This window comes from Oryctolagus cuniculus, chromosome 2 (assembly GCF_051225735.1).
Source record: "Oryctolagus cuniculus isolate XC-2025 breed Fujian yellow rabbit chromosome 2, ASM5122573v1, whole genome shotgun sequence".
In the NCBI taxonomy this organism is placed as follows: Eukaryota; Metazoa; Chordata; class Mammalia; order Lagomorpha; family Leporidae; genus Oryctolagus; species Oryctolagus cuniculus.
In genome coordinates this window covers 33,017,532-33,041,020 of record NC_142868.1, presented here as the reverse complement: position 1 = coordinate 33,041,020, position 23,489 = coordinate 33,017,532, and the positions used below count along the sequence as shown (strand labels likewise).

General features: G+C 50.6%; 1 protein-coding gene across 3 annotated transcripts in view; it reads right to left on the bottom strand.

Annotated features, from left to right (window-relative positions):
* Window positions 1-23,489, bottom strand: part of FAM114A1 (family with sequence similarity 114 member A1) — a 73,125-nt gene that overhangs the window by 13,700 nt on the left and 35,936 nt on the right. For all 3 annotated transcript variants that reach the window (XM_051842464.3, XM_051842463.3, XM_089325338.1), the window contains 4 exons: window positions 21,724-21,858; window positions 19,658-19,810; window positions 14,716-14,839; window positions 2,252-2,343 (listed from right to left, as the gene is read on the bottom strand). In XM_051842464.3, the coding sequence (XP_051698424.3) occupies window positions 2,252-2,343; window positions 14,716-14,839; window positions 19,658-19,810; window positions 21,724-21,858 (504 nt within the window). The remainder of the gene's footprint in view (window positions 1-2,251; window positions 2,344-14,715; window positions 14,840-19,657; window positions 19,811-21,723; window positions 21,859-23,489) is intronic.

Sequence of the window (23,489 nt, the reverse complement as noted above, 5' to 3'; positions counted from 1 at the left end):
CTCCTGCCTCACACATGAGCTCTGGGAAGACCTGAAGCTGCTCTGTGATGCCTTTAAAATTATTTAATTCTATTCACTTATGTATTTGAGAGGCAGAGGGACAGAGAGAGAAAGAGCACACTCCCATGCACTGGTTCACACGTCTGCAATGGCCAGAGCCGGGTGCTTGAGCCAGGTCTCCCTTGTGGGTGGCAGGAACCCGGTCACTGGTGCCATCACTGCTGCCTCCCAGGGTCTGCACCGGCAGGAAGCTGGAGTCCAGGCACCCCAACGTAGGATGCGGGCATCTTAACTGATAGGCTAAGCCCCTGCCCCAGATGAGCTTAACTTCACATGAGCTCTGTTTAAGCAACCCATGGCCTTAAAAATCATGGTTAGGGGCTGGTACTGTGGCATAGTGGGTAAAAGCCACCACCTGCAGTGCTGGCATCCCATATGGGTGCTGGTTCGAGTCCCAGCTGCCTTACTTCCGATCCAGCTCTCTGCTATGGCCTGGGAAAGCAGTAGAGGATGGCCCAAGTCCTCAGGCCCCTGTACTCGTGTGGGAGACCGGAAGAAGCTCCTGGCTCCTGGCTTCGGATCAGCACAGCTCCGGCCATTGCGGCCATCTGGGGAGTGAACCAGTGGATAGAAGACCTCTCTTTCCTTGCTTCTGCCTCTCTGTAATTCTGCCTTTAAAATAAATACATAAATAAGTCTTTTTTTAAAAAATCATGGCTAAACCACAGGAGCAGAAACCATTTTGCCTACCTGCTATCTGTTAATGTAGAAAGGACAGGTTGACCCACATTTTATCATGACAGTTGAAGCTGTTTGCCTCAGTACTATTGTTTCTGAGGTTATGCTACCGTGCCTTCTCCCCTTAAAGCTCAGATGTCCAAGTTTAATGCCTCAGAGTGTAGAATGCCAAGCTATCAGCAAGCACATTTGGGGAAGAAAGAAACCAACAGAAATGTCCTTGGTGTTTCCTCTTTCAGGGACAAAGGTTTACCCCGTTCAGGTAAATAAGCCAGTGCAACCTTGGAGCCACCACCCGCCCCCTCTGAGCATGGCAGGTGCCGCAGGCAGATGAATGAGGTAATTTCCTGCTGTGTTCAAGTCACCGACCTGCTGGAATCAGTGACCCCTGTAGGAGATAAAGAAATTACTCATCCTGCCACCCTGCTGCCTCACTCTGCCCTTCTCCAGCCACCTTGATGAGTGAGTGTCTGTGTGGGCCGCCCTTCTAGAAAGCAGGGAGGCGGAGGAGAGGGAGAACGTGGGAAAATATCACACAGCTTTAAGTAATTAACGATCAGCGGCTTCCTAAGACACTTCACAGCCGGCCTTTATCCTGACCTACAGAGCCTACCGCAGCGTTAGGTGCGCCGCCCACTGCTAGAGCTGGGATGTTCTCCAGACACAGCAGCAGCGGTCCCGCTGGCAGAGGTCCTGCAGTTCACCTGGCTGATGGGCCTCCTGCTGCCTAACCCTGCCTGTCTCTTTAAGGGGGGAGGGGCTGGACTTTGAAAAAGTCCCTTGGTGTTTCCAAGGCCCCTCCTCCCTCCCCTATCCTGAAGATGCTCCCCTGCTATGCGACCAAGTACTGAGCTGTTCCTCTCACCTGCAGAGGGTAGCAGACTTGTTCAAGGTCACAAGGTCACTACCAAGATGCAGTGCAGGGGCTGGTGCTGTGGCCTAGAGGGTTAAGCCACCGCCTGTAGTGCCAGCATCCCATAAGGTGCCAGTTCAAGACCTGGCTGCTCCACTTCTGATCCAGCTCCCTGCTGTGGCCTGGGAAAGCAGTAGAAGATGGCCCAAGTCCTAGGGCCCCTGCACCCACATGGGAGACCCGGAAGAATCTCCTGGCTCCTTGCTTTGGATTGGCACAGCTCCAGCCATTGCAGCCATTTGGGGAGTGAACCAACAGAAGGAAGACACTTCTCTCTGTCTCTCTCTCTCACTATTTGTAACTCTCCTCTCAAATAAATAAATGAAATCTTTAAAAAAAGAAAAACGCAGTGCAAATGTGGGTCTCACGCCACGGCCCAGCATATACTCCCATCAATTTCATCACAAAGCCCCCACTGATGGACTTCATGATGGACCCCCAAATTCTTCTGGCCTCACTGTGCCACATGGGCCTCAGTTTTTCTGTTTCCGGTAGATCTCTGGGACTTTCCGACTGAGACCCTTGAACATGCACGCGCGCACACGCACACACGCGGACACACACACACACACACGTTCTCTCAGAAGCAGATGTGCTGACCTTATTAAGTTTGTCAGGTGTGGCCGCGACATGCAATTCAAAGAGCAGCTCTGTGAGCATGCTAGCAAATTCCTCTCCCTTTTCTTCTGCACCTGGAAATGGAACAGAAGGGACGTGAGAGACGAGCTCCTTGTTCACCCTGAGGGCTGTGGCAGCTCCCTGCACGTTCCAGCCTGCCGGCAGGGTGGGCAGAGGGAGGCCATGGGCAGACAAGGGGTGTGACTGCGCTGACCTTGGAAGTGGGGCCGTGGGCCTGGCCAGCTGAAGGGCTCAGCCAGGTCAGCTCCAGTGTGGTCTAGGGGGCCGGATGGGGGTGGGGCTAGAAAGGCCCTTGTGTGTCTCGCTCAAAGCCATCAATGGTCGACAGTGGTTTGTTAAGAGAACGACTGAAGGAATAAATGGATGAAGAGAGACCTGGGACGCACCGCGCACGTGTGGCACACAGCAGTGCTACGCTCAGCAGTGCAACCCCAGTGATACCTGGGAGCCCCAGTGCTGAGCGAGCAGGATGCGTCTCTGGGGCGTGTGCCTTCCCTGACAGATGGTACCTGTTGTGCTCACTCCCAAGTCCAGAGCACGGAACACAGCGCTGCAGACCTCATTTATGGGCCCTAACATGGGCACTCACTGAAGAACTCACTGATTAGGTAAAGGACCCAACAAACAATCATGGATTGAACTGAACAATAAACATTATCCCAAATGCGCTGATTTGTCATAAAACAAAAATCAATTAACTAAAATCCAGCTCCAAAAGCTCCCATATTATTTATTTTTTAAAAAGGGATTTATTTAGTTAGTTAGTTAGTTGAGAGGTAGAGTTATAGACAGAGAGAGGGAGAGACAGAGGAGAAAGGTCTTCCATCCAGCTGGGCTGATCCAAAGCCAGGAGTCAGGAGCTTCTTCTGGGTCTCCCACGCAGGTGCAGGGGCCCTAGGATTTGGGCCATTTTCTACTGCTTTCCCAAGTCAATACCAGAGAGCTGGATTGGAAGAGGAGCAGCTGGGACTTGAACTGGCGCCCATATGGGAGGCTTTACCTGCTATACCACCGTGCCTGCACCTTCCCCTCTTATTTATTTATTTATTTATTTTTTTGACAGGCAGAGTGGACAGTGAGAGAGAGAAACAGAGAGAAAGGTCTTCTTTGCCGTTGGTTCACCCTCCAATGGCCGCCACAGCCGGCGTACCGCGCTGATCCGATGGCAGGAGCCAGGTACTTATCCTGGTCTCCCATGGGGTGCAGGGCCCAAGCACTTGGGCCATCCTCCACTGCATTCCCTGGCCACACCAGAGAGCTGGCCTGGAAGAGGGGCAACCGGGACAGAATCTGGCGCCCCAACCGGGACTAGAACCCGGTGTGCCGGCGCCGCAAGGCGGAGGATTAGCCTAGTGAGCCGCGGCACCGGCCTCCTTCCCCTCTTATTTCTCTGCTGTGTATCTGCTACGTGCTAAACAATGGATTCCACAATGTGTTTACTACCAGTTTCAGAGAGAGTACAACCACCTTTAATCTGGCCTGATGACCATCTCACACTAGACTTTGCTCAGGCCAGCCGGGAAGGCAGCACCTTCTGAGAGGACCAAGCTGAGTGAAGACCCTGAGGCGGGTGTAGACACGCTTTTACCCAACACGAAAATGGTCAACCAGCCACTCTGCAAGATAGCCAGGCCTTTGTTCAAAACATTTGGCTTAGAGCAGTGGATGACTGCCTATCAGATATGTTTTCTCATGAAGGCGATAGATCAATAGCTCTCTAGAACATCTGCAAACACCTGGAGACTGAACAACATGCTCCTGAATGAACAGTGGGTCACAGAAGAAATCAAAAAAATTTCTGGAAATGAATCAAGATGACAATACAACATATCAAAACTTATGGGATATTGGGGCCGGCACTGTAGCACACTAGGTTAATCCTCCGCCTGCAGCACCAGCATCCCATATGGGTGCCGGGTTCTAGTCCCGGTTGCTCCTCTTCCCGTCCAGCTCTCTGCTGTGGCCCGGGAAAGTGGTAGAATATGGTCCAAGTCCTTGGACCCCTGCACCTGTGTGGGAGACCCAGAAGAAGCACCTGGCTCCTGGCTTTGGATTGGCGCAGCTCTGGCCATTGTGGCCATTTGGAGAGTGAACCAGCGGGCGGAATACCTTTCTATCTCTCCCTTTCACTGTCTGTAACTCTACCTCTCAAATAAAAAAACTTATGGTATACCACAAATTCAGTGTTAAGGGGGATGTTTATAGCAATTGGCGCCTCCATCAAGAAATTAGAAAGGCACCAAAAATTAGCTGTCAATGTATCTCAAGCACCTAGAAAAACAACAACAAACCAAACCTAAAATTCGTAGTAGAAAAGAAATAAGCAAAATTGAAACAAAAAAATACAAAATATTAACAAAATGAAGAGCTAGTTTTTTGAAAAAATAAACAAAACTGACACACCATTGGCCCAACTAACCAAAAATAAAACAAAATCAGAAATGAAAAAGGCAATGTAACACAGATACCACAGAAATAAAAAGAATCATCAGGAATTACTACAAAGAGCTGTATGCCAACAAATTGGGAAACCCGGGAGAAATGGACAAATTCCTGGACACATACAATCTACCAAAATTGAGCCATGGAGACATAGAAAACCTAAATAGACCAAAACCAAGATGGAGACTGAATCAGTAATAGAGACCCTCCCAACAAAGAAAAGCCCAGGACCAGGTGGCTTCACTGTTAAATTCTACCAGACATTTAAAGAAGAACTAACTGCAATTTTTCTCAAGCAATTCAAAAAAATTAAAAGGAAAAGAATCCTTCTTAACTCCTTCTATGAAATCAGCATCACTTTAATTCCTAAACCAGAAAACAATACAACAAGAAAGAGCTACAGACTAATTTCCCTGATAAACATACCTGCAAAATTCTCAACAAAATACTAACCAATCGAATCCAACAACATATCAGAAAGATGTTTACCCAGACCAAGTAAGATTTACTCCTGGTATGCAGGGATGGTTCAACATTCACAAGTCAATAAATGTAATACATCACATTAACAAATTGAAGAACAAAATACACATGATTATCTCACTAAATGCAGAAAAAGCATTTGATAAAATACAACATCCTTTCATGATGAAAACCTTAAGGAAACTGGGTAAAGAAGAAACATTCCTTAACACAATCAAGGCAATTTATGACAAACCCATGACCAGCATCTTATTGAATGAGGAAAAGTTGGAAGCATTCCCACTAAAATCCAGAATCAGACAAGGATGTTCACTCTCACCATTACTATTCAATGGAGTCCTGGAAGTTATAGCCAGAGCCATTAGGCAAGAAAAAGCAACAAAAGGGATGCAAATTGGGAAGGAGGAAGTCAAACTATCTCTATTTGCAGATGACATGATTCTGTCTATAGGGGATCCAAAAGACTCACTAAGAGACTATTGGAACTCATAAAAGAGTTTGGTAAAGTGGCAGGATATAAAATTAACGCACTCACTAGGCTAATCCTCCACCTAGCGGCGCCGGCACACCAGGTTCTAGTCCCGGTCGGGGCGCTGGATTCTGTCCCGGTTGCCCCTCTTCCAGGCCAGCTCTCTGCTGTGGCCAGGGAGTGCAGTGGAGGATGGCCCAGGTGCTTGGGCCCTGCACCCCAGGGGAGACCAGGAAAAGCACCTGGCTCCTGGCTCCTGCCATCGGATCAGCGCGGTGCGCCGGCCGCAGTGCGCTGGCCGCGGCGGCCATTGGAGGGTGAACCAACGGCAAAGGAAGACCTTTCTCTCTGTCTCTCTCTCTCTCACTGTCCACTCTGCCTGTCAAAAAAAAAAAAAAAATCAATAGACTTTGAATACACAGACAATGCCTTGGTTGAGAAAGAACTTCTAAGATCAATCCCATTCACAATAGCTACAAAAAATTAAATACCTTGCAATAAATTTAACCAAGGATGTCAAAGATCTACGATGAAAATTACAAAACATTGAAGAAAGAAATAGAAGACACAAGAAAATGGAAAAAATCTTCCAAGTTCATGGATTGGAAGAAGCAATATTATTGAAATGTCCATACTACTGAAAGCAATTTACAGATTCAATGTGATTCAAATCAAAATACCAAGGACATCTTCTCAGATCTAGAAAAAAGTGATGCTGAAATTTATATGGAAATGCAGGAGGGAGGGTAGAGTGGGGAGAATCACTTTGCTTCTAAATTTTTTTTTTTTTTTGACAGGCAGAGTGGACAGTGAGAGAGAGAGACAGAGAGAAAGATCTTCCTTTGCCGTTGGTTCACCCTCCAATGGCCGCTGCGGCCGGCATGCTGCGGCCGGCGTACCGCGCTCATCTGATGGCAGGAGCCAGGTACTTCTCCTGGTCTCCCATGGGGTGCAGGGCCCAAGCACCTGGGCCATCCTCCACTGCACTCCCTAGCCACAGCAGAGAGCTGGCCTGGAAGAGGGGCAATCGGGACAGAATCTGGCGCCCCGACCGGGACTAGAACCTGGTGTGCCGGCGCCGCAAGGCGGAGGATTAGCCTACTGAGCCACGGCGCTGGCCCTAAATTTGTATATGTGAAATGCAGGAAGTTTGTATACCTTAAATAAAAGTTTTATAGGTAAGAACAAACAAAAACAAAACCTAACCCCTAAAATGAGATTAGGTCAGGGGGTGGAGCCCTCACGAATAGGATTAGTGCCTTTATAGAAAAGAGTCCAGACAGTAGGCTGTCCTCTTCCACCCTGTGAAGACACGGCAGGAACATGAAGTCCATGTTCAAGAGAGCAAGGGCCCTGACCACGCACAGGGTCTGCCAGCATGTTGATCTGGGGCTTCCCCACCTCCAGAACCATGAGAAATGAGTTTCTGCTGTTTGTGAGTGAGATGGTCCCTGGTATTTTGCTATAGCAGGTGCAGGGACTAAAGAGGAACGACATCTGAGCGATGAGCTGGGGGAGGACAGCAATGAGCCACAGACACCTGTAGGAAGAACCCTCGGGCAGCAGCACAGTGAGGGCACAGGCCAGCAGGGAGTGTGGCCAGTGCAGGGGACAGCCAGGAGGCCAGTGTGGCTGCTGCAGGGCCGGGCAGGGGTGGGCAGCCGTCTTTGTCATGACGAATCTGCAAGAAGCTGATCATTTTAACCCTAAGAGGTTGAGTGGCTTCTGTAGCACGTAATTCAGTTCTCAGGGGTGTGTTAAGAGGGCTTCTTGGAGGAGGTGATGTCTGAACACGGCCTTCATGAATGAGAATGCACTAGCCACACCAAGAGAGAGATGGACCTACTCAGTCCCAGAGAGAGAGAAAGCAAGAGGTAGGCCAAGAGACGGACAGGGGCACACCTGGGTTTTATCTCCAAACTCCCTGAATGAGGCAGTGTAGGCAGAGAGAGTCCTGGTGCTGGACTTGGGAGGAGTAGGTCCCAAAGCCCCTGGACCCACACTCCCAGTTCCATTTCCTCCCTTGCAAATGAAGGAAAATAAACCCTGCCCATACCCTCTTTTGAGCCATTACAAAGACCAAGGCCCGCAATATACAGAGGCGCCTAGTGAATGTGTCTTATGCTCACACACTGCCATGCGTGCTGCACGGATGCACACGGGAAGATGACACACACTGGGGACGAGATCACACTGCCTTCGGACACCAGGCCCTGGGGAGCCGCAGCTTTGAAATGTGCATGAATTTCATAAAGCACAGACCAGTCACTTTTATGGGAGAATGTGGGGAGCAATCCGGACCAGACTAAGTTACTCGAATTAGGACTTATTCTATGCATCTGCTCTCCCACAATATGGCGCTGGGAGAGAAGTAAACAGCTTCCGCACAGCTGCCTCCAGTTCAACCAATTAACTGTAGGACTTGCTCCTGATTGGAGAGCAGCGTACTCAGCCGAGTTGGGATTGGCAGAGAAGGACTATAAAGGAGGAGAGAGACGGCATGCACCAGGAACATCTATGGGGAACATCTAAGGGAACCCGTGCAGCCCCCGAGAGAACCGGCCGGCGGTGTGCCGCTCCCCTGCGGAAGTGGGGAATGCGGCCAGGGGGAACTGCCCTTCCACGGAGGTGGAAGGGATAGTAGCCAACCCGGGAAGAACCAGCAGCAAACCCGGGGAGGGCCGAGCAGACGAAAGAACAGCGCAGGGTCCTGTGTCGTTCCCCCACGAAGACGGGGAGCGACATAATGGTGCCGTGACTCGGATTAGGAAACCTAGCTCGGATAGGAAACCTAGCTCGGATAGGAAACTTAGGACGGATATGAAACTTAGGAGGGAAGAAACGGGAAGAAGCAGGAAAATACCAGAGAGGGAGACTAGCAAACAGCCTAGGGAAAAGCCGGACGAAAAGGGTGCCGGAAGAAGCTATTGAAAGCCTAGGCATAGACTCGGATACGGACTACGGGGGGAAGCTGGGAGAAATCTCTAAGGTCAAAAGCGAAAGTGAAAGCTAGAACAAACAGACTCGGACGCGGACTGTGGGGAGAGGCCAGGAGAAATGAGGGAGGAATATCGTTGGAGGAAAGCTTGGGGAAACATACCGGGTAGAGAAAAATGTTAGGGAAATTGAAGCCGCGGGGGGCAGGCCGAGGCGGAAACGAAAGCCACTTTGGGGTTCTCAAGTTAGCCCGGGAATAGGGGGCGAAAAGTTGAAACTAGAAGCTGAGACGTAAGCCAGGTTGGGATCCGTCTGATTAGCCCGGGGAGCAAAGGACGGGAAGCCAAACCGTGGGGCGGAGACGTACGCTGGGTTGAATTCGCCAGGCTAGCCCGGGGAACTTAGATTGAATCCTAGTGGCGGAGACGCAAGCTACGCCGTGTTACTCGCGGAAGCCGCCGCGTGCAGAGAGAGCACGGGGCGTGAATAGATAGGGAACGCTGGCGTAGGCCGTGGTTCAGACGCGAAAGGGTTAAGCGTGGAGACCGCGGACCGCGCAAAGCCGGGAAGCCGCGCAGAGAGGCGCGCGGGCTGAAGCGGCGCAGAGCCGGGAACCCGCCGGCGGGGCGAGGTGCCGGAAAGCCGCAGGGATAAGAGAAACAGAAGTTTGGAAGTGAAGTAAAAGAGAAATGGGAATGCTGGAAGATAGAAGTGAAATGGGAGAGGTAGGAATGCCCGGAGATAGAGAAATAGAGAAAAATAAGGCCTCCCCTCAACATGCCAATTAGAAGGCTTGGATTCGGTCTGCCTGATTTAAGGCGGTAAGCGCCAGCAAAGCTCGACCAGAGTATGAGCTGCAGGTCACCGAAGATAGGCACGAACCAACACTAATAAGTCTCCCCCACAATAAGGCAATGAGAAGGCTTGGATTCGGTTTGCCTGATAGGTTTTGTAAGCCCCTGCGGGCAGAGCAGAGCATGCGCTGCAGGGCACCGAACACAGGCATGCATCAGCGCCTAAAAACCTCCTCACAATGGCGAAGAGAGGACCCGGATTCGGTTTTCCTGATTGATAGGACTTGTAAGAGCCTGTGGCGGCTCTAGCAAGTAGAGCAGAGTGTGTGCCGCGGGACACCGAGGACAGGCGCGTATCAACGCTAAAAAATAAAAAGAAAGGGGGATCTGTGGGGAGCAATCCGGACCAGACTAAGTTACTCGAATTAGGACTTATTCTATGCATCTGCTCTCCCACAATATGGCGCTGGGAGAGAAGTAAACAGCTTCCGCACAGCTGCCTCCAGTTCAACCAATTAACTGTAGGACTTGCTCCTGATTGGAGAGCAGCGTACTCAGCCGAGTTGGGATTGGCAGAGAAGGACTATAAAGGAGGAGAGAGACGGCATGCACCAGGAACATCTATGGGGAACATCTAAGGGAACCCGTGCAGCCCCCGAGAGAACCGGCCGGCGGTGTGCCGCTCCCCTGCGGAAGTGGGGAATGCGGCCAGGGGGAACTGCCCTTCCACGGAGGTGGAAGGGATAGTAGCCAACCCGGGAAGAACCAGCAGCAAACCCGGGGAGGGCCGAGCAGACGAAAGAACAGCGCAGGGTCCTGTGTCGTTCCCCCACGAAGACGGGGAGCGACAGGAGAAGAACACAAGAAAAATGGAAATAGAGGACAACAAACACATGTTGGGAGAAAGCACACCGATTGCTACATTGCCTGGTCTATTCTCACCACCAAGATCTCCCAGAAGGCAATAAAAAGAGAAAATGGCCTTTCAAAAATCTCTTCGCCATTGATACACTAAATTAGCGACCCAGGGCAGTGTGATAAAATTACACTCTGCTGGAAAGACAAACATGCAAATCATTAGCTTACATTATTAAATGCACAGGAGTTCAATATTAAACTCATCTAAAATCGACAGTTTATTATATTTTCTGAGACTACCAAATAAATTATTTAGTTGTTAAGAGGCTTTCGGGGATGTAAGGGCTTACAGGGAAAAAGTCTGATGAAAAGCTCTGGTTTCTCCCAGAATTTTCTCCTGGATTCTCTGCTTACCCCCCTGGGAGGATTCCGCCCTACTGCTTTTGGGAAGTGCCCTTAGCCCTCCTGGAGCTGCAATGCTGTATCCTAACAGAACTGATCTAATGGCAACGCCTCTATCCAGTCCTCCCAGCTCTGCAGCAAGTGTTTGACTGACACCTATTTATTAAATTAAGTCCATTAAAATTAACAGTGCTTTGATAATCTAGAGATGCCCTTTGGGAAAATGAATCTATTGTAGGAGATAATGGGATTTTGTCACTTAAGCAGAGATAAAGCTATCATTTCTGAAACCATGCTGTTGAGCACTTCCACTTCTGTGTGTCGCACTCAAAAATCTCAATTTACAGCAGCTCTGCACTGAGACCGGCACACATGGAAGCAGTAACATTTTCTCTCTAACAGAATGGAAGCAAATCTCCGCTCCTAGGAAGAGCATCCGCTGAGGAGGCACTGCCACTTTCACTGGCACTGGCAACCCCACACTCCGGTGTTAGAAGGAGTGAGGATCTTGGTTTCTTCCTTTCTAAAGAGTGACACCCCCTAGCCGGGGTCGCGGCTCAATAGGCTAATCCTCCGCCTTGTGGCACCGGCACACCGGGTTCTAGTCCCGGTCGGGGCGCCGGATTCTTTCCCGCTTGCCCCTCTTCCAGGCCAGCTCTCTGCTGTGGCCTGGGAGTGCAGTGGAGGATGGCCCAAGTGCTTGGGCCCTGCACCCCATGAGAGACCAGGAGAAGCACCTGGCTCCTGCCATCAGATCAGTGTGGTGCGCCGGCCGCAGCACGCCAGCCGCAGCACGCCAGCCGCAGCACGCCAGCCACGGCGACCACTGGAGGGTGAACCAACGGCAAAAGGAAGATCTTTCTCTCTGTCTCTCTCTCACTGTCCACTCTGCCTGTCAAAAAAAAAAAAAAAAAGAGTGACACCCCCAACAAGATCAAGGTCCTCCTGAGGTATCAATCATCAAGCTTCAAGAGGAATAGCCTGTGGGGGCTGGCGATGTGGTGCAGAGGGTTAAGCTGCACCTGTGGCACCAGCATCCCACATGAGCACCTGTTCCAGTTCCAGCTGCTCTGCTTCTGATCCGATCCAGCTCTCTGCTAAAGAACCTGGGAAAGCAGCCAAAGATGGCGCAAGTGCTTTGGCTCCTGGATATGGCTTGAGTGTTTCCCAGGGCTTCAGGTACTGGAATTTAATCCCCACTGTGAAGAATAAAGAGGGTGGAAATTCAATCCAACTAAACCACCTTGGATGGTGATTAACCTTAGATAAGTACAATAGGTTGAACCTCAATGATGGAATCCTGGTGGCTTGATCTCAAGAGGGAGAGCCCAGACAGACAGACAGACACACACACGTACTCACACAATACACACATACATAAACACATGCACTCACATACTTACACATATACACACACACACACATATATACACACAGACACTTGCACATGCATCCTGTCTCTTGCCACGTGACCCCTGCACAGCCTTGCCTCTGCCAGCAAGAAGACCACCCCCAGATGTGGCCCCCAGACCTTGTACCTCCAGAATCCTGAGCCAAAAGAAACCTCTTTTTTTTTTTTTTTCAGGAGCCAGGTGCTTCTCCTGGTCTCCCATGGGGTGCAGGGCCCAAGCACCTGGGCCATCCTCCACTGCACTCCCTGGCCACAGCAGAGAGCCAGCCTGGAAGAGGGGCAGCTGGGACAGAATCTGGTGCCCCGACCGGGACTAGAACCTGGTGTGCCGGCACTGCAAGGTGGAGGATTAGCCTAGTGAGCCACGGCGCCGGCCAAGAAACCTCTTTTCTTTAAAACTCACCCAGCCTCAGGTATTCAGTGAAAGTAGTGAAAAAGGGAGCCAATCCATCCTCCTTCTAAAGTTTCCGTACACTTGATTCTTGTATTTTGCATTATTCGTATTCTCATTAGGCTGACGACAGGTAAGGTCAGCTTGCGGGGCTCCAGAAGACTTGGTGTTTAAAGGACAGTTCATGGCCGGCGCCGCGGCTCACTTGACTAATCCTTCGCCTGCGGCACCAGCACCCCAGGTTCTAGTCCCGGTTGGGGCGCCGGATTCTGTCCCAGTTGCCCCTCTTCCAGGCCAGCTCTCTGCTGTGGCCAGGGAGTGCAGTGGAGGATGGCCCAAGTGCTTGGGCCCTGCACCCCATGGGAGACCAGGAGGAAGCACCTGGCTCTTGGCTTCGGATCAGTGCAGCGTGCCGGCCACAGCACACCAGCCATGGCAGCCACTTGGGGGGTGAACCAACAGATAAAGGAAGACCTTTCTCTCTGTCTCTCTCTCTCTCTCTCATGAACACTTCCAGAGACCAGATGTCATTCCAGAGAGTGCATTATGGCTCCACTGTGTGGTGACAATCCTAAGCAATGTACTGCAACTTTACTCCCACCTAACACGGTGATCCCTGTTTCACACACTTTATCTAATCTTATCTTTTTTTATTTTTTGACAGGCAGAGTGGACAGTGAGAGAGAGAGACAGAGAGAAAGGTCTTCCTTTGCCGTTGGTTCACCCTCCAATGGCCGCAGTGGCCGGCGCACCGCGCTGATCCAATGGCAGAAGCCAGGTACTTATCCTGGTCTCCCATGGGGCGCAGGGCCCAAGTACTTGGGCCATCCTCCACTGCACTCCCGGGCCACAGCAGAGAGCTGGCCTGGAAGAGGGGCAAGCGGGAAAGAATCCGGCGCCCCGACTGGGACTAGAACCCGGTGTGCCGGCGCCGCTAGGCGGAGGATTAGCCTAGTGAGCCGCGGCACCAGCTATCTAATCTTATCTAATCACAACAGCCATCCTGGACATGCAGCCCCGGGGCGGATCAATGTGACTTGGAGGCCATCCAGCAGGACAGTAGCCAGAGTATCTGTAATGAACCCTCTGAGATGGCCCTCGTCTTGTGTCTAGTTGCTGAGCCTTGCAGCATAACGTACATACGCAAAACAACTGGCGTGGTGCTTGGTTATGGCATCAGTGAGAAACCACCCCCCACCACCACCATGTATCACGAATGCTTCACTCTGGTCAGCTCCTATGTTAGTTCTGTGCTATGATTTGCTTCTGTATTATTGTTCCTACTGAGGCTGGGCACTTCTTAAAGCAAGGTTTACCTCGCCCTCAGTTTTGGAGGCAAGATGGCAGAGCAACAGGAAGGGAAAGAGCTGCATGGAGGAGGGGTCGAATGTGTGGGGTGTTTTGTGACAACCCAGTCTCTGAAGAGTGCCCCCAGTGACATGAGGCCCCACCTCTTAAAGGTATCACCACCTCAATAACACCACCTTGGGGACCAAGCTGTCAGCCCGTGAGCCTGCAGGGGACAACCCGCATCCAGACCACAGCCACTCCGAAACAACATGAAGGAACCAGTAAGCCTGCTCAACTGTCGGAACATCTCCCCCACTCTGTTAAGGATACCTTACTTCTCAGAAAACAGCTTCTGGGGTCTCTTTGGGGTCAAGACATTGTGCGGCTGGACAATCAGTGGCAGGAGTGCACCTGGGTCACCTTAGCGATGAGTAAACTGAAAACCCGTGTCTGGGGCACGGAGGGAAAGTGGTGCAGTTTCTACCAGCACTGATCAGGTGGCACGGGCAGCGCTTCCTGAGACACCCTGACTGCCTCACATCTAAAATCAAAGGAATAGAAAACATAGACAAAGACTTGCCCACCATCAACACTAATCACATCAAACAACTTCCATGTGGAGAGAACCGGAAGCTGGAGCACACGCTCTGCTCACGCGTGCACACTGGGCACAGGTGCTTTGTTCATCCAGCCACATGCATGTATTGCATGTCTACACATGTGCCTGGCCCAGTGCTGGACACCAGAGAAACAATGGGAGTTCCCACCCAGCAAGGGAGAGGACAGAGATCAATGTGACGGGGGCCTGCCACAAGAGCAGGTGCACAGCCGGTTCTGGTAGCCTGGGGGAGGAGCATTTGAATTCCGCAACTGCACCCTGTTCAAAGAGCTGTGTTTCCCAATCTGTTTGCCAGCAGATGGTTTTGCTAACTTGCAGTCTTCCTTTACCTTGTTCTTCTTGATTCTCTTCATTCTCAAATTCTTTGGCTGCAAAAATGTCTTTAATGGAAATGAGGTCATTTTTCACCAGTTCCAGCTTCTGTCCATCCAGCGATGCTAAAAATGACTGAACCTGAAAAAAAGAAATAGGTCGGCATTAACTGTCATCTTTGCTTCCCACTAATGACAGCTGTGTACAGCTCTCCCTGGTTTGCCCAGGACCGAGGTGATTGCTGGGCGGGAGGGGATGTTGGGTTGTATGCTGGCTTTACTGCCTACAAACTGTGCAACTTGGGGCAAGCTATAGAAGCTGCCAGACCTCGGTTTTCGCATTTATAAAATGAGATCGACACTTCATTGTGATCCTTTGTATTTGGTAAATGAGATCATGGATATGAAGCACCTTGCACAAAGTGCACACAGCAGGTGCTAAAGAAATGGTGGTGGCAGCTATGTGGTTAAAACACACTGGGCTCACATATCAGCTCCTCACTTATTAACTATGTGACCTTGGTTAATTCAGTTACCCTCCCGATGCCTCTGCATCGTTATCTGTAAACTGGAGGCTAATTGCATCTACCTTATAGGGTTGTTTTGAGAATTAAGTGCAGTAATGCACTTAAAATACCTGCAGCGGTACTCCATAAATTATGTATGATAGGTATATATATATAGTATGTGGGTATATATATAGTATGTGGGTCCACATGTAAGCAAACATGGATAGATAATGTTTTATCTGTAACTGCATCTCCACAGGCACATTTTTCATCTTGGAGATCTTGCAGCTGGAGGAGGGTGGCCTACAACAACCAATAACGGCCACGACAGAGGTGAGTGGAGAGTATAGCCAGGGTGCCAGGGAGGGGCTGTCACTCTCCTCGAGGAGGCAAGAGGGTGAGCAGGGAGGACTTCATGGAGGAGGTGGATGACGTCATCCCTGCTGCCTTCAGAACCCCTCCCTTGACACTGGCCTGTGCACACACTTGAACAGTTATTTAGGGATGGGCATTTTGCCCAGTGGTAAAGATGCCATATCCCACATCAGAGTGCCTGAGGTTCACACGCAGCTCCGGCTCGTGACTCCAGATTCCTGCTAACGCACACCCTGGGAAGTACCAGTGATCACTCAAGTACTTGGGTCCCTGCCAGCCATGTGGGAGACCTGGATTAAGTTCTGCGCTCCTGGCATTGGCCTGGCCCAGCCTTGGCTGTTGTAGGCATTGTGGGGGATGGACCAGTGGAAGGGAGCTCTCCCTCTCTCAACCTCTCTCTCTCTCTCTGCCTCTCAAAAAAAAAAATAAGCAACAGTAAAAAAGAAATATTTGTTTAGCTGGCCAGGCAGCCTCTGGAGATTAATTTGTGTTTCCAGAGGTCAAAGGCACAGAGCAGTGTGAGAAGAGCAGACGCCTGGGAAGCAGGCGTGCTTTGCTTTCACTCTGCAGGTCCTAGCTCTGGAGGGACAGTCAGCAGAGGAGCCACAGTCCTCTTTGGAATGTTTTAACATTCACTGTGGCCATAGACCGGCACATCAGGATAAGTGGGAGAACTAGAGAGGGCGTCCAGAACGTCAGGACATCATTTGCTTAATCGCTGCTAATGGACACCACCACTGCATAACGCAGTGGGCGCAGAGGCTCCGAGAGGAAGTTTGGCAGGGAGTCGTCAACACAGAACCCATTAGCCGACCCACCAGCTGCAGCGGTCAGCGGGTGGAAGCAAACGCACCTTGCACGGCGGCTGCTGGCCACTCCTTGCCCTGACCTCCACTGTCCTCCATTCAACCCTCATGTTGCTTCCTCCTGGTTCACTCCTCTATCCCAAGGCTATCGGCGCTGAATCATTACTTCAATGATAACTCACTGCACGTTTCTCAAAAGTATTCATGGGATGCTGAATACTCTATGCTTATATTCTCAGCACTGTGCTAACCATAGGCCTGCACAGGCACAAAGACGGTCTGTCTTATAGATCTTTTCCTTGAAAGGAGTGTGTGGTGCCATTTTGAACTTCTTGTTTACTATTTGTAATGACTGAGTATCATGGCAATGAAAATGATGAGGTTTTCTTTAACACTGTCATCCTAGAGTCAACGTAGACCAATCATAATGATAAGAGTTCCTCTATATCCATCCCTGTGACTGAGCTCCAGCCAATGGGACGTTGGGAGAGACGATGTGTGTTCCCGCTATCCTGTCTCTCCTTACGCTGATGTGGCTCAGAAGACACAGGCCCCAGACGATGCTGCAACCCAGTACTGTCTCTAGACCAGGACACAGGTGAGCCCACAGAGACCCGAGGGGCGTGCCTGCTAGAGCCCACACTTGCCCTTCTGCATCACTTTCCAGGCTACTGAAGGTTCCCTTCCGTGGCCTGCCTGGGACCCCTCCCCAGGCTGTGCTCCTTAGGGTGGGGACAGGCCACTGGCACATGTATCCATCCCTAGGCCCAAAAGATGGTCCACAGGGGGCTGTTTGCAGAACTTGTATTAGTTCAACCTCACTAAGGTGTGAGCATTAGGCTCCCCGAGGTGTCGGCTGGAGGCAAGAGAAGGGGACAGTGGGAGGGTGGTGTGGGGGTCTGTGCTGCTGGAAGCCTGCTCTCCTGGGGCATTCTGAGAGTACCGATGCCCCTCAACTTCTGATGGGATTCCACCGTGATAGGCTTGCGGAAAGCTGCAAATGCCCTAAGTCAAAAGTGTATCCAGTACACTCGGCCTACAGAGCATCACAGCTCAGCAACCCACTGTAGCATGTGGGTCATTTCCCTGGTGACCGTGGGGCTTTCTGGAACTTGGGGCTCCTTCTGCTATCCAGCACAGAGACAGAGGAGTGGACGTCGGACCCCATATCACCTGGCTCCAGATCCACCTCTGGAGAGGAAATGTCTGCATTTGTTGGAGCTCACCTTACTGGATTAGCAGATTCTGAATCTGTGGGAGCAATTCTACAACTGTAGGAATTATAGATCAGTCATGCATTTTAATTAATGAAAAAATTAATTAATTTGAGAGCGTTCCCATCCACTCGGTCATTCCCCCAGATGCCCACAATCACAGGGCGAGGTGAGGCTGAAGCTGGGAGCTGGGAGTGTCACCCAAGCTCCCCGGGGAGGAGGCAGAAGGCCAATCACTTGAGCCACTGCTGCTGCCTCCCAGTGCCACAACAGCAGGAAGCTGGAGTGAGAAGCCAGAGCCAGGCCTCAAACCCACATCAGGGACTCCCATATGTGAGCTGGCCAGGCGGAAGCCCGGAGCCAGGAGCTTCCTCTGAGTCTCCCACATGGGTGCAGGGGCCCAAGCACTTGGGCCATCTTCCACTGCTTTCTCAGGCCATTAGTATGGAGCTAGATCAGAAATGGAACAGCTGGGACCCAAACCAGTGCCCATATGGGATGCCGGCGATGCAGGTGGCGGCTTAACCCACTAAGCCACAGCGCCAGCCCCTTAATTGGTGTCTTTGCCATTAAGCAAAAACACCTGGCCCCAAATCACTCTTGTCAACAGATGTGACTGACTTGTGTCTGGCTGAGGGACAACATCCCCTGTGGAGGAGAAAGTGGGTGTGTGTCTGTCGGCACATGTCGTCAGCATTCCTTCAGTCCACATAAACTCCCGTTGCTTTGGCTTTTCCTTTGAACTTGGTATAGCATCTGCCTGGTTTCCTACTTAATTAAAGAGTGAAATAAATTCCTTAACAGGTGTTCATCTTATATCTGCAGGAGAGTCACAATTTTGCTTGTTTTGAAAATTATCCTTAGACAGTTTTAACCATATTGCTTTCAGGGAGGGTCACCTTACACTGTTTTCCCAGGTGCACTAGCAGGGAGCTGAATCGGAAGTGGAACAGCCAGGGCTCCAACTGGTGCCCATATGGGATGTCAGCATTGCAGGTGGTAGCTTTACCCATTATGCCACAGTGCCAGCCACCGTGGGTTTTTTCTTAAAGGATCTACAGTGATGTGTGTGTGTGTGTGTGTGTGTATTTAGCAAGTGCTTACTTGGCACTTATATAGTCAGTGTTCTACACACTGTAAAACTCTTCACTCATTTAATTATGTATAAGGCTCTTTTGTGTGGGTGTCACCCCATGGGCACTGAGGCTGCAGAGGTCCTCAAACAGGAAGCTGAACTTGGCAATGAGCCTCAGAATGGAGAATCTTTGATTCCGTGGGCCCCACCCTCCTGTGTTTGGACTTGGAGGAGGTGGGCCCATTTGTGATACCTTAATCCAGCCCTGATTTCTGCAGCCATGTAGGGAGTAAACCAGCAGATGAAAGAGCTCTTTCTCTCTCCCTCTCTCTCTCTGTAACTCTGACTTACAAATAAATAAATAAATCTTTAAAAAAGAAAATAAAATAAAAAACGCAGCACCCCCGCTGAGTTCCTGTGTTTGCATTCCGCTGGGTCACGGTGGGTGCAGGTGTGTGAATGCACATGGCCACGGCACAGGCAGGGTTCCCGGGTGTCTGCTCGGGAGCACTCCCAAACAGAACCTTGACCTTCAGTCCAAGAATCCTGCCCTTTGTGGTGTAGGCGTTCTATGAAGATGACAGAATAGGCAACTACATAACCCACAACATCTATTCAAAGCCTGCGGTCCAAGGGGGCAGCAGCTGCTTTCCTCTCACTGGGTAGGAAGGAAGACGCCGGCTGCAAGGCGTCTCTGCTCTCTGTACAAGGTCATGAAGGAGAGTCAGGGGCCCCACGGTCAAGTGTTGGAGCAGCCCCCTTACGCTGGGCACGGGGCGCAGTGGTGACTCCTGGGGTGCTTGCCTTCTTGGGGCTGGGCTGGGTCACAACTTAGCACAGGACACCATGGAACTTATCTGGGACCCTGGCACCCATCGTGAGACTCTAGAGCTCAGCCGTTTTCATGGCTTCCCCCAACTTCTTTCCCGTTTGAGAAACACATCACCGACTGTGCTACTTCGCACAGTCGCCACGACGTACCTTGCTTTCACTCTCATTGGACAGAATTTCCAGGGCTTCCAGGTGCGACAAACCTTGATATTCATCAAAGAGCATCCCGTAGTGTGCGGTTCTCTCCACAGTGAGCTGCTGCGCCAGTCTCTGCTTCTCCTTCTCCTTGGCTTCCCTTAACATCTGCAGAAAGACACCATGCCTGTACAGCGCCTGCAAAGGCCTGTTTCCCGTGTGAGGCATGGGGAATGGCCGCCCTGGCTTTGTGCTGGAACGGGCTAGGTTTTAGCGACTTTGGAATTTCTAAAAACAATTTTCAGTGGGAGCTATTGGTCATTTTTACATAATATTCCACCCTGTATTTCACAGGTCATTGTATACTAGGCAAAAACAAAGGAAAAAGTTTATACGTGGGAATAAGTTTGCAAAGAAGTACACCAAAAGCTTAGCACTGCTTTCCAGTGAAGTGTTTCCCATGTGTGTGGTTAACATTCCTATTTTCCACAATGTCCCGTTTTTCTATAAAGAGCAAGTCTGCAAGTACACTGGGAAAGTTCAGTCTCTTCTGACACCTACACAGACTTCCAAGCAGAAAGTAAGCTGGTCTGATATTATCCTTTTAAAAAAACTGTGTGTGTGTGTGTGTGTGTGTGTGTATTTGGTTAGAAGAGAGCTTCAATGACAAAATCAATAGGAACTCAGAATGTGTCCATCCCCAGGTACCCAATGTAATTATGCTCCCAGGTTCTTGGGTGGTCTCCAGAAGTGTGACTGTGGACCCACTTCCTTTCCACACTCATGCATTTTCTCCAGCTGCCCTTTGTTTAAATAAAAACACAACAGAAGGAACACAAACCCATCAGTCCCACTTTTCTGCACTGGCTTTCTGGGAGTCTAGGCATCTTTTATTTGATTCCTTATTAAGTGTACTGGGCCATTAATTTTATGGGGGTCTTTAATATCTGTGGCAAGCACCATCAGGACACTGGCCAGTGCCACGGGGTCACCAGGGGGTCATCAGAGAACAGTCACTGGCATTTATTTTGTGGCAATGGAACAATCAGCCTCATTTTCCTTTTGGGTTCCTGAAGCTGTTTGCCAGGAGCTCACTGGACCACAAACAGAACTGTCTCTTGTGTGTGTCTTTCAAACTAAATCAGCACAGGCTCTGAATTTTAAAGTTGGCAAAACAATCCAATAAAATCACCACTGGGAATTCCCAACAGTTGGAATAAAACCCAACTCTTTCCACGGAGCTCGGGGCTTGCTGGAGGTAAAAGCAGCAAGTGACCCTGAACTTGCTTCCATTTCTAACTCTGTACTTCGGGAGGAAGGCTGAGGGGTGGCAGGGACCAGAGCCCAGGCAAGGGGTCACTCTGGAGGGTGCAGGGGCCACCCCAAAACAGGGAGAGGAAGGAAAGCTGTCTGCAGGGTGCTGGCTGTGTTCACCCTCCGGAGAAGGAAAGGAGCTGGGTTCAAACAGCAGGGAGGGAGTGGGGCAGGGCAGAAGCCCCGATGGCGACAAGCCGTGGAGTCTCCCACCAGTGGGCAACGCGAACCGCTCTGTCTCGGCGAGACTCAAAAGGTGTCCGCTATGGCGGGGTTAGGACTGGGGAGACGCGCGGGCAGCAGCACGTGTGCGCGTTTCTGGATGCGTCTCTTTAGGGGGTGAAGCAAGCGCCTATCAGCATTCCCTGTATCCGATGACGGCAGCTTCTTCCTCCAGGAGCTCAAATGACTCTGGAGCCTTTCCTGAAGACGGCTCTCATTTCACAGCCCACGCTCACTCCAGCAGGAAATCTGGACCCAAAGCAGATGGGGCCTCAACCCCGCATCGCCACCTGCACAGCCCTGCACTGTCCCGCACCACGGGGGCGGCAGGCTTGGCTGGGAGCAGGGCCACTGGCAGTCAGCCTGCACCCCTCCCTCCCACTCCCGGGGCACACAGGACCAAGGACCCCCGCCTCAAGGGTCATCCTCCACCCCTGGGCCACCTGAATTTGCATCCTGCACTTTACAGGGCCTGTGCAAGATGCGAACTAAAAACGTACTCGCTTTGCCAGCCGAAAGAAAACTGCCAAAGTAGCCAACCCGACCTGAGACAAGGAGACAGTTCTCTCCATGAGCGTCTTGGTCCTCTTAAACCCGGGGTCACTCTCCGCCAGGACGGTCATGGTCTTCTTGCCGATGAATTCCAAGGCATCCAGGCCGCCGCTCAGGACGCTTTTACCCTGCCCGTGAGATAATTGCATGAGATGAGATTTTTCTGAGTTTCTGTTCCGCAGCTGTCAGCAGCTCCTGGGTAACTGGCACTGTCGTCAAATATTAAAATCAATATAAAGACACGATTTCTTTCTCATCAGATTTATCATCCATTTAATGCTATTTTATTTCCCTTGGAAAAGCATATGCCACAGAATTTGTAGGGCATTACAGCGTGATTAAAACACAATGCCTAGGATAAAAAAAAAAAAAAAAAACACAGCACCCAGGGATGAATTTCACCAGCTCTGTGGGTATGCACTTAAGACACAGAATGAGCTGGTGACCTAGTTGCTGTTTTGGTTTGGAAAAATGTAATGGGAGTCACAGAATTATTTGGAGCAGTCTATTACAATGTCAAATACTCTTGGCAATTTAGGGAACTGTCTAATCCTGGGCCCTGGAGCACAGGGCCCTCGGGCTGTTTTGCATGACTCCTGCATCCTTCAAGAAACCAGCAAAAATTTTCCTGTAATTAGCACACTCATGAAATAAGACAGGGTGACTTCCAAGTACTTCTGGCTTTAGAAATGCTTCTGTTATACAGTTATCCCCCAAAAAACCCCTTTGCCAGAGTCATTGCCTTCCATTACAAAAACTTAAAACCACCAAGATTATTCACACGAACTGCTCCAGTGACCCAAACTGCTCCGGTGTACATGTCTTTGCAAACTTTTCTGTACAAATCCCCCAACCACACAACCGTGATGACAATCCGCACACCCTGTGCTTCCCCCCCCCCCTTTAGATAGCTGTTGTAAATGCCATTTTATCTACACGCACTTTCCAGTCTCCATAAACATCACACCAACAGCAATGTTCAATGTCACGGAATGAATGCGCTCCATTTGTCATTTTCATCCTGGACACCAAGCCGATCTGGGAGCCGATCAATAATCATGAAATGGGTTGTAAAATGCAAGGCTCTGGGAGGAGGGTGGGATCTCAGAACTCACACTTTTGCATAATTTGATTCATTGCCTTGTAACACCCGGGAAGGGTCAGAGGGAGAAGGGAGGATCTGGGGACGTGGAGGAAGGGCTGATGGGAGGTGGTGGTAGAGGCCAAGAGGCCGGAGAGAATGGGGAACACAGAACGACGGTGAGGACGCTACAGACACACTCAGAGTGCCCGGCACTGTGGCTCGGAAAGGCTGCAAACTGGCTTCTGGTACCACAGATGTTGCAAGAGCTCCCTCCATCCCCATCCTTCAAACTTCCTCAAGGGTCACTTGAGTTGCACTTTGATAAAACTCCTAAAAACTCTATTTACTGCTCCTTCTCCCCTGCCCAGGCTGGAGGTCCGCAGGTGGCAAGGAGAAGAGCATTTCCTCTCCCTCGTTAGCACATCCAGGACCCGAAGTCTGGATAAAACAGCCTCATTTGTCTGTCTACAGCCCCTCTGCTTCCAACACTGGCTGCACCCGTCTGCTGAGCTGCCTCTGCTCCCCAGGGACCTGTGCCCTCTTGCTTGCCAGCACGTGCCATGCCCAACCCCTCACATAAGCTCCTGGGTCCTGGTGAGGATTCCGGTTCTTCTACTAAATGAATGAATGAGTTGATGGGACGTGAGTCATAAACAGAGAAGTGAAATTACTTGC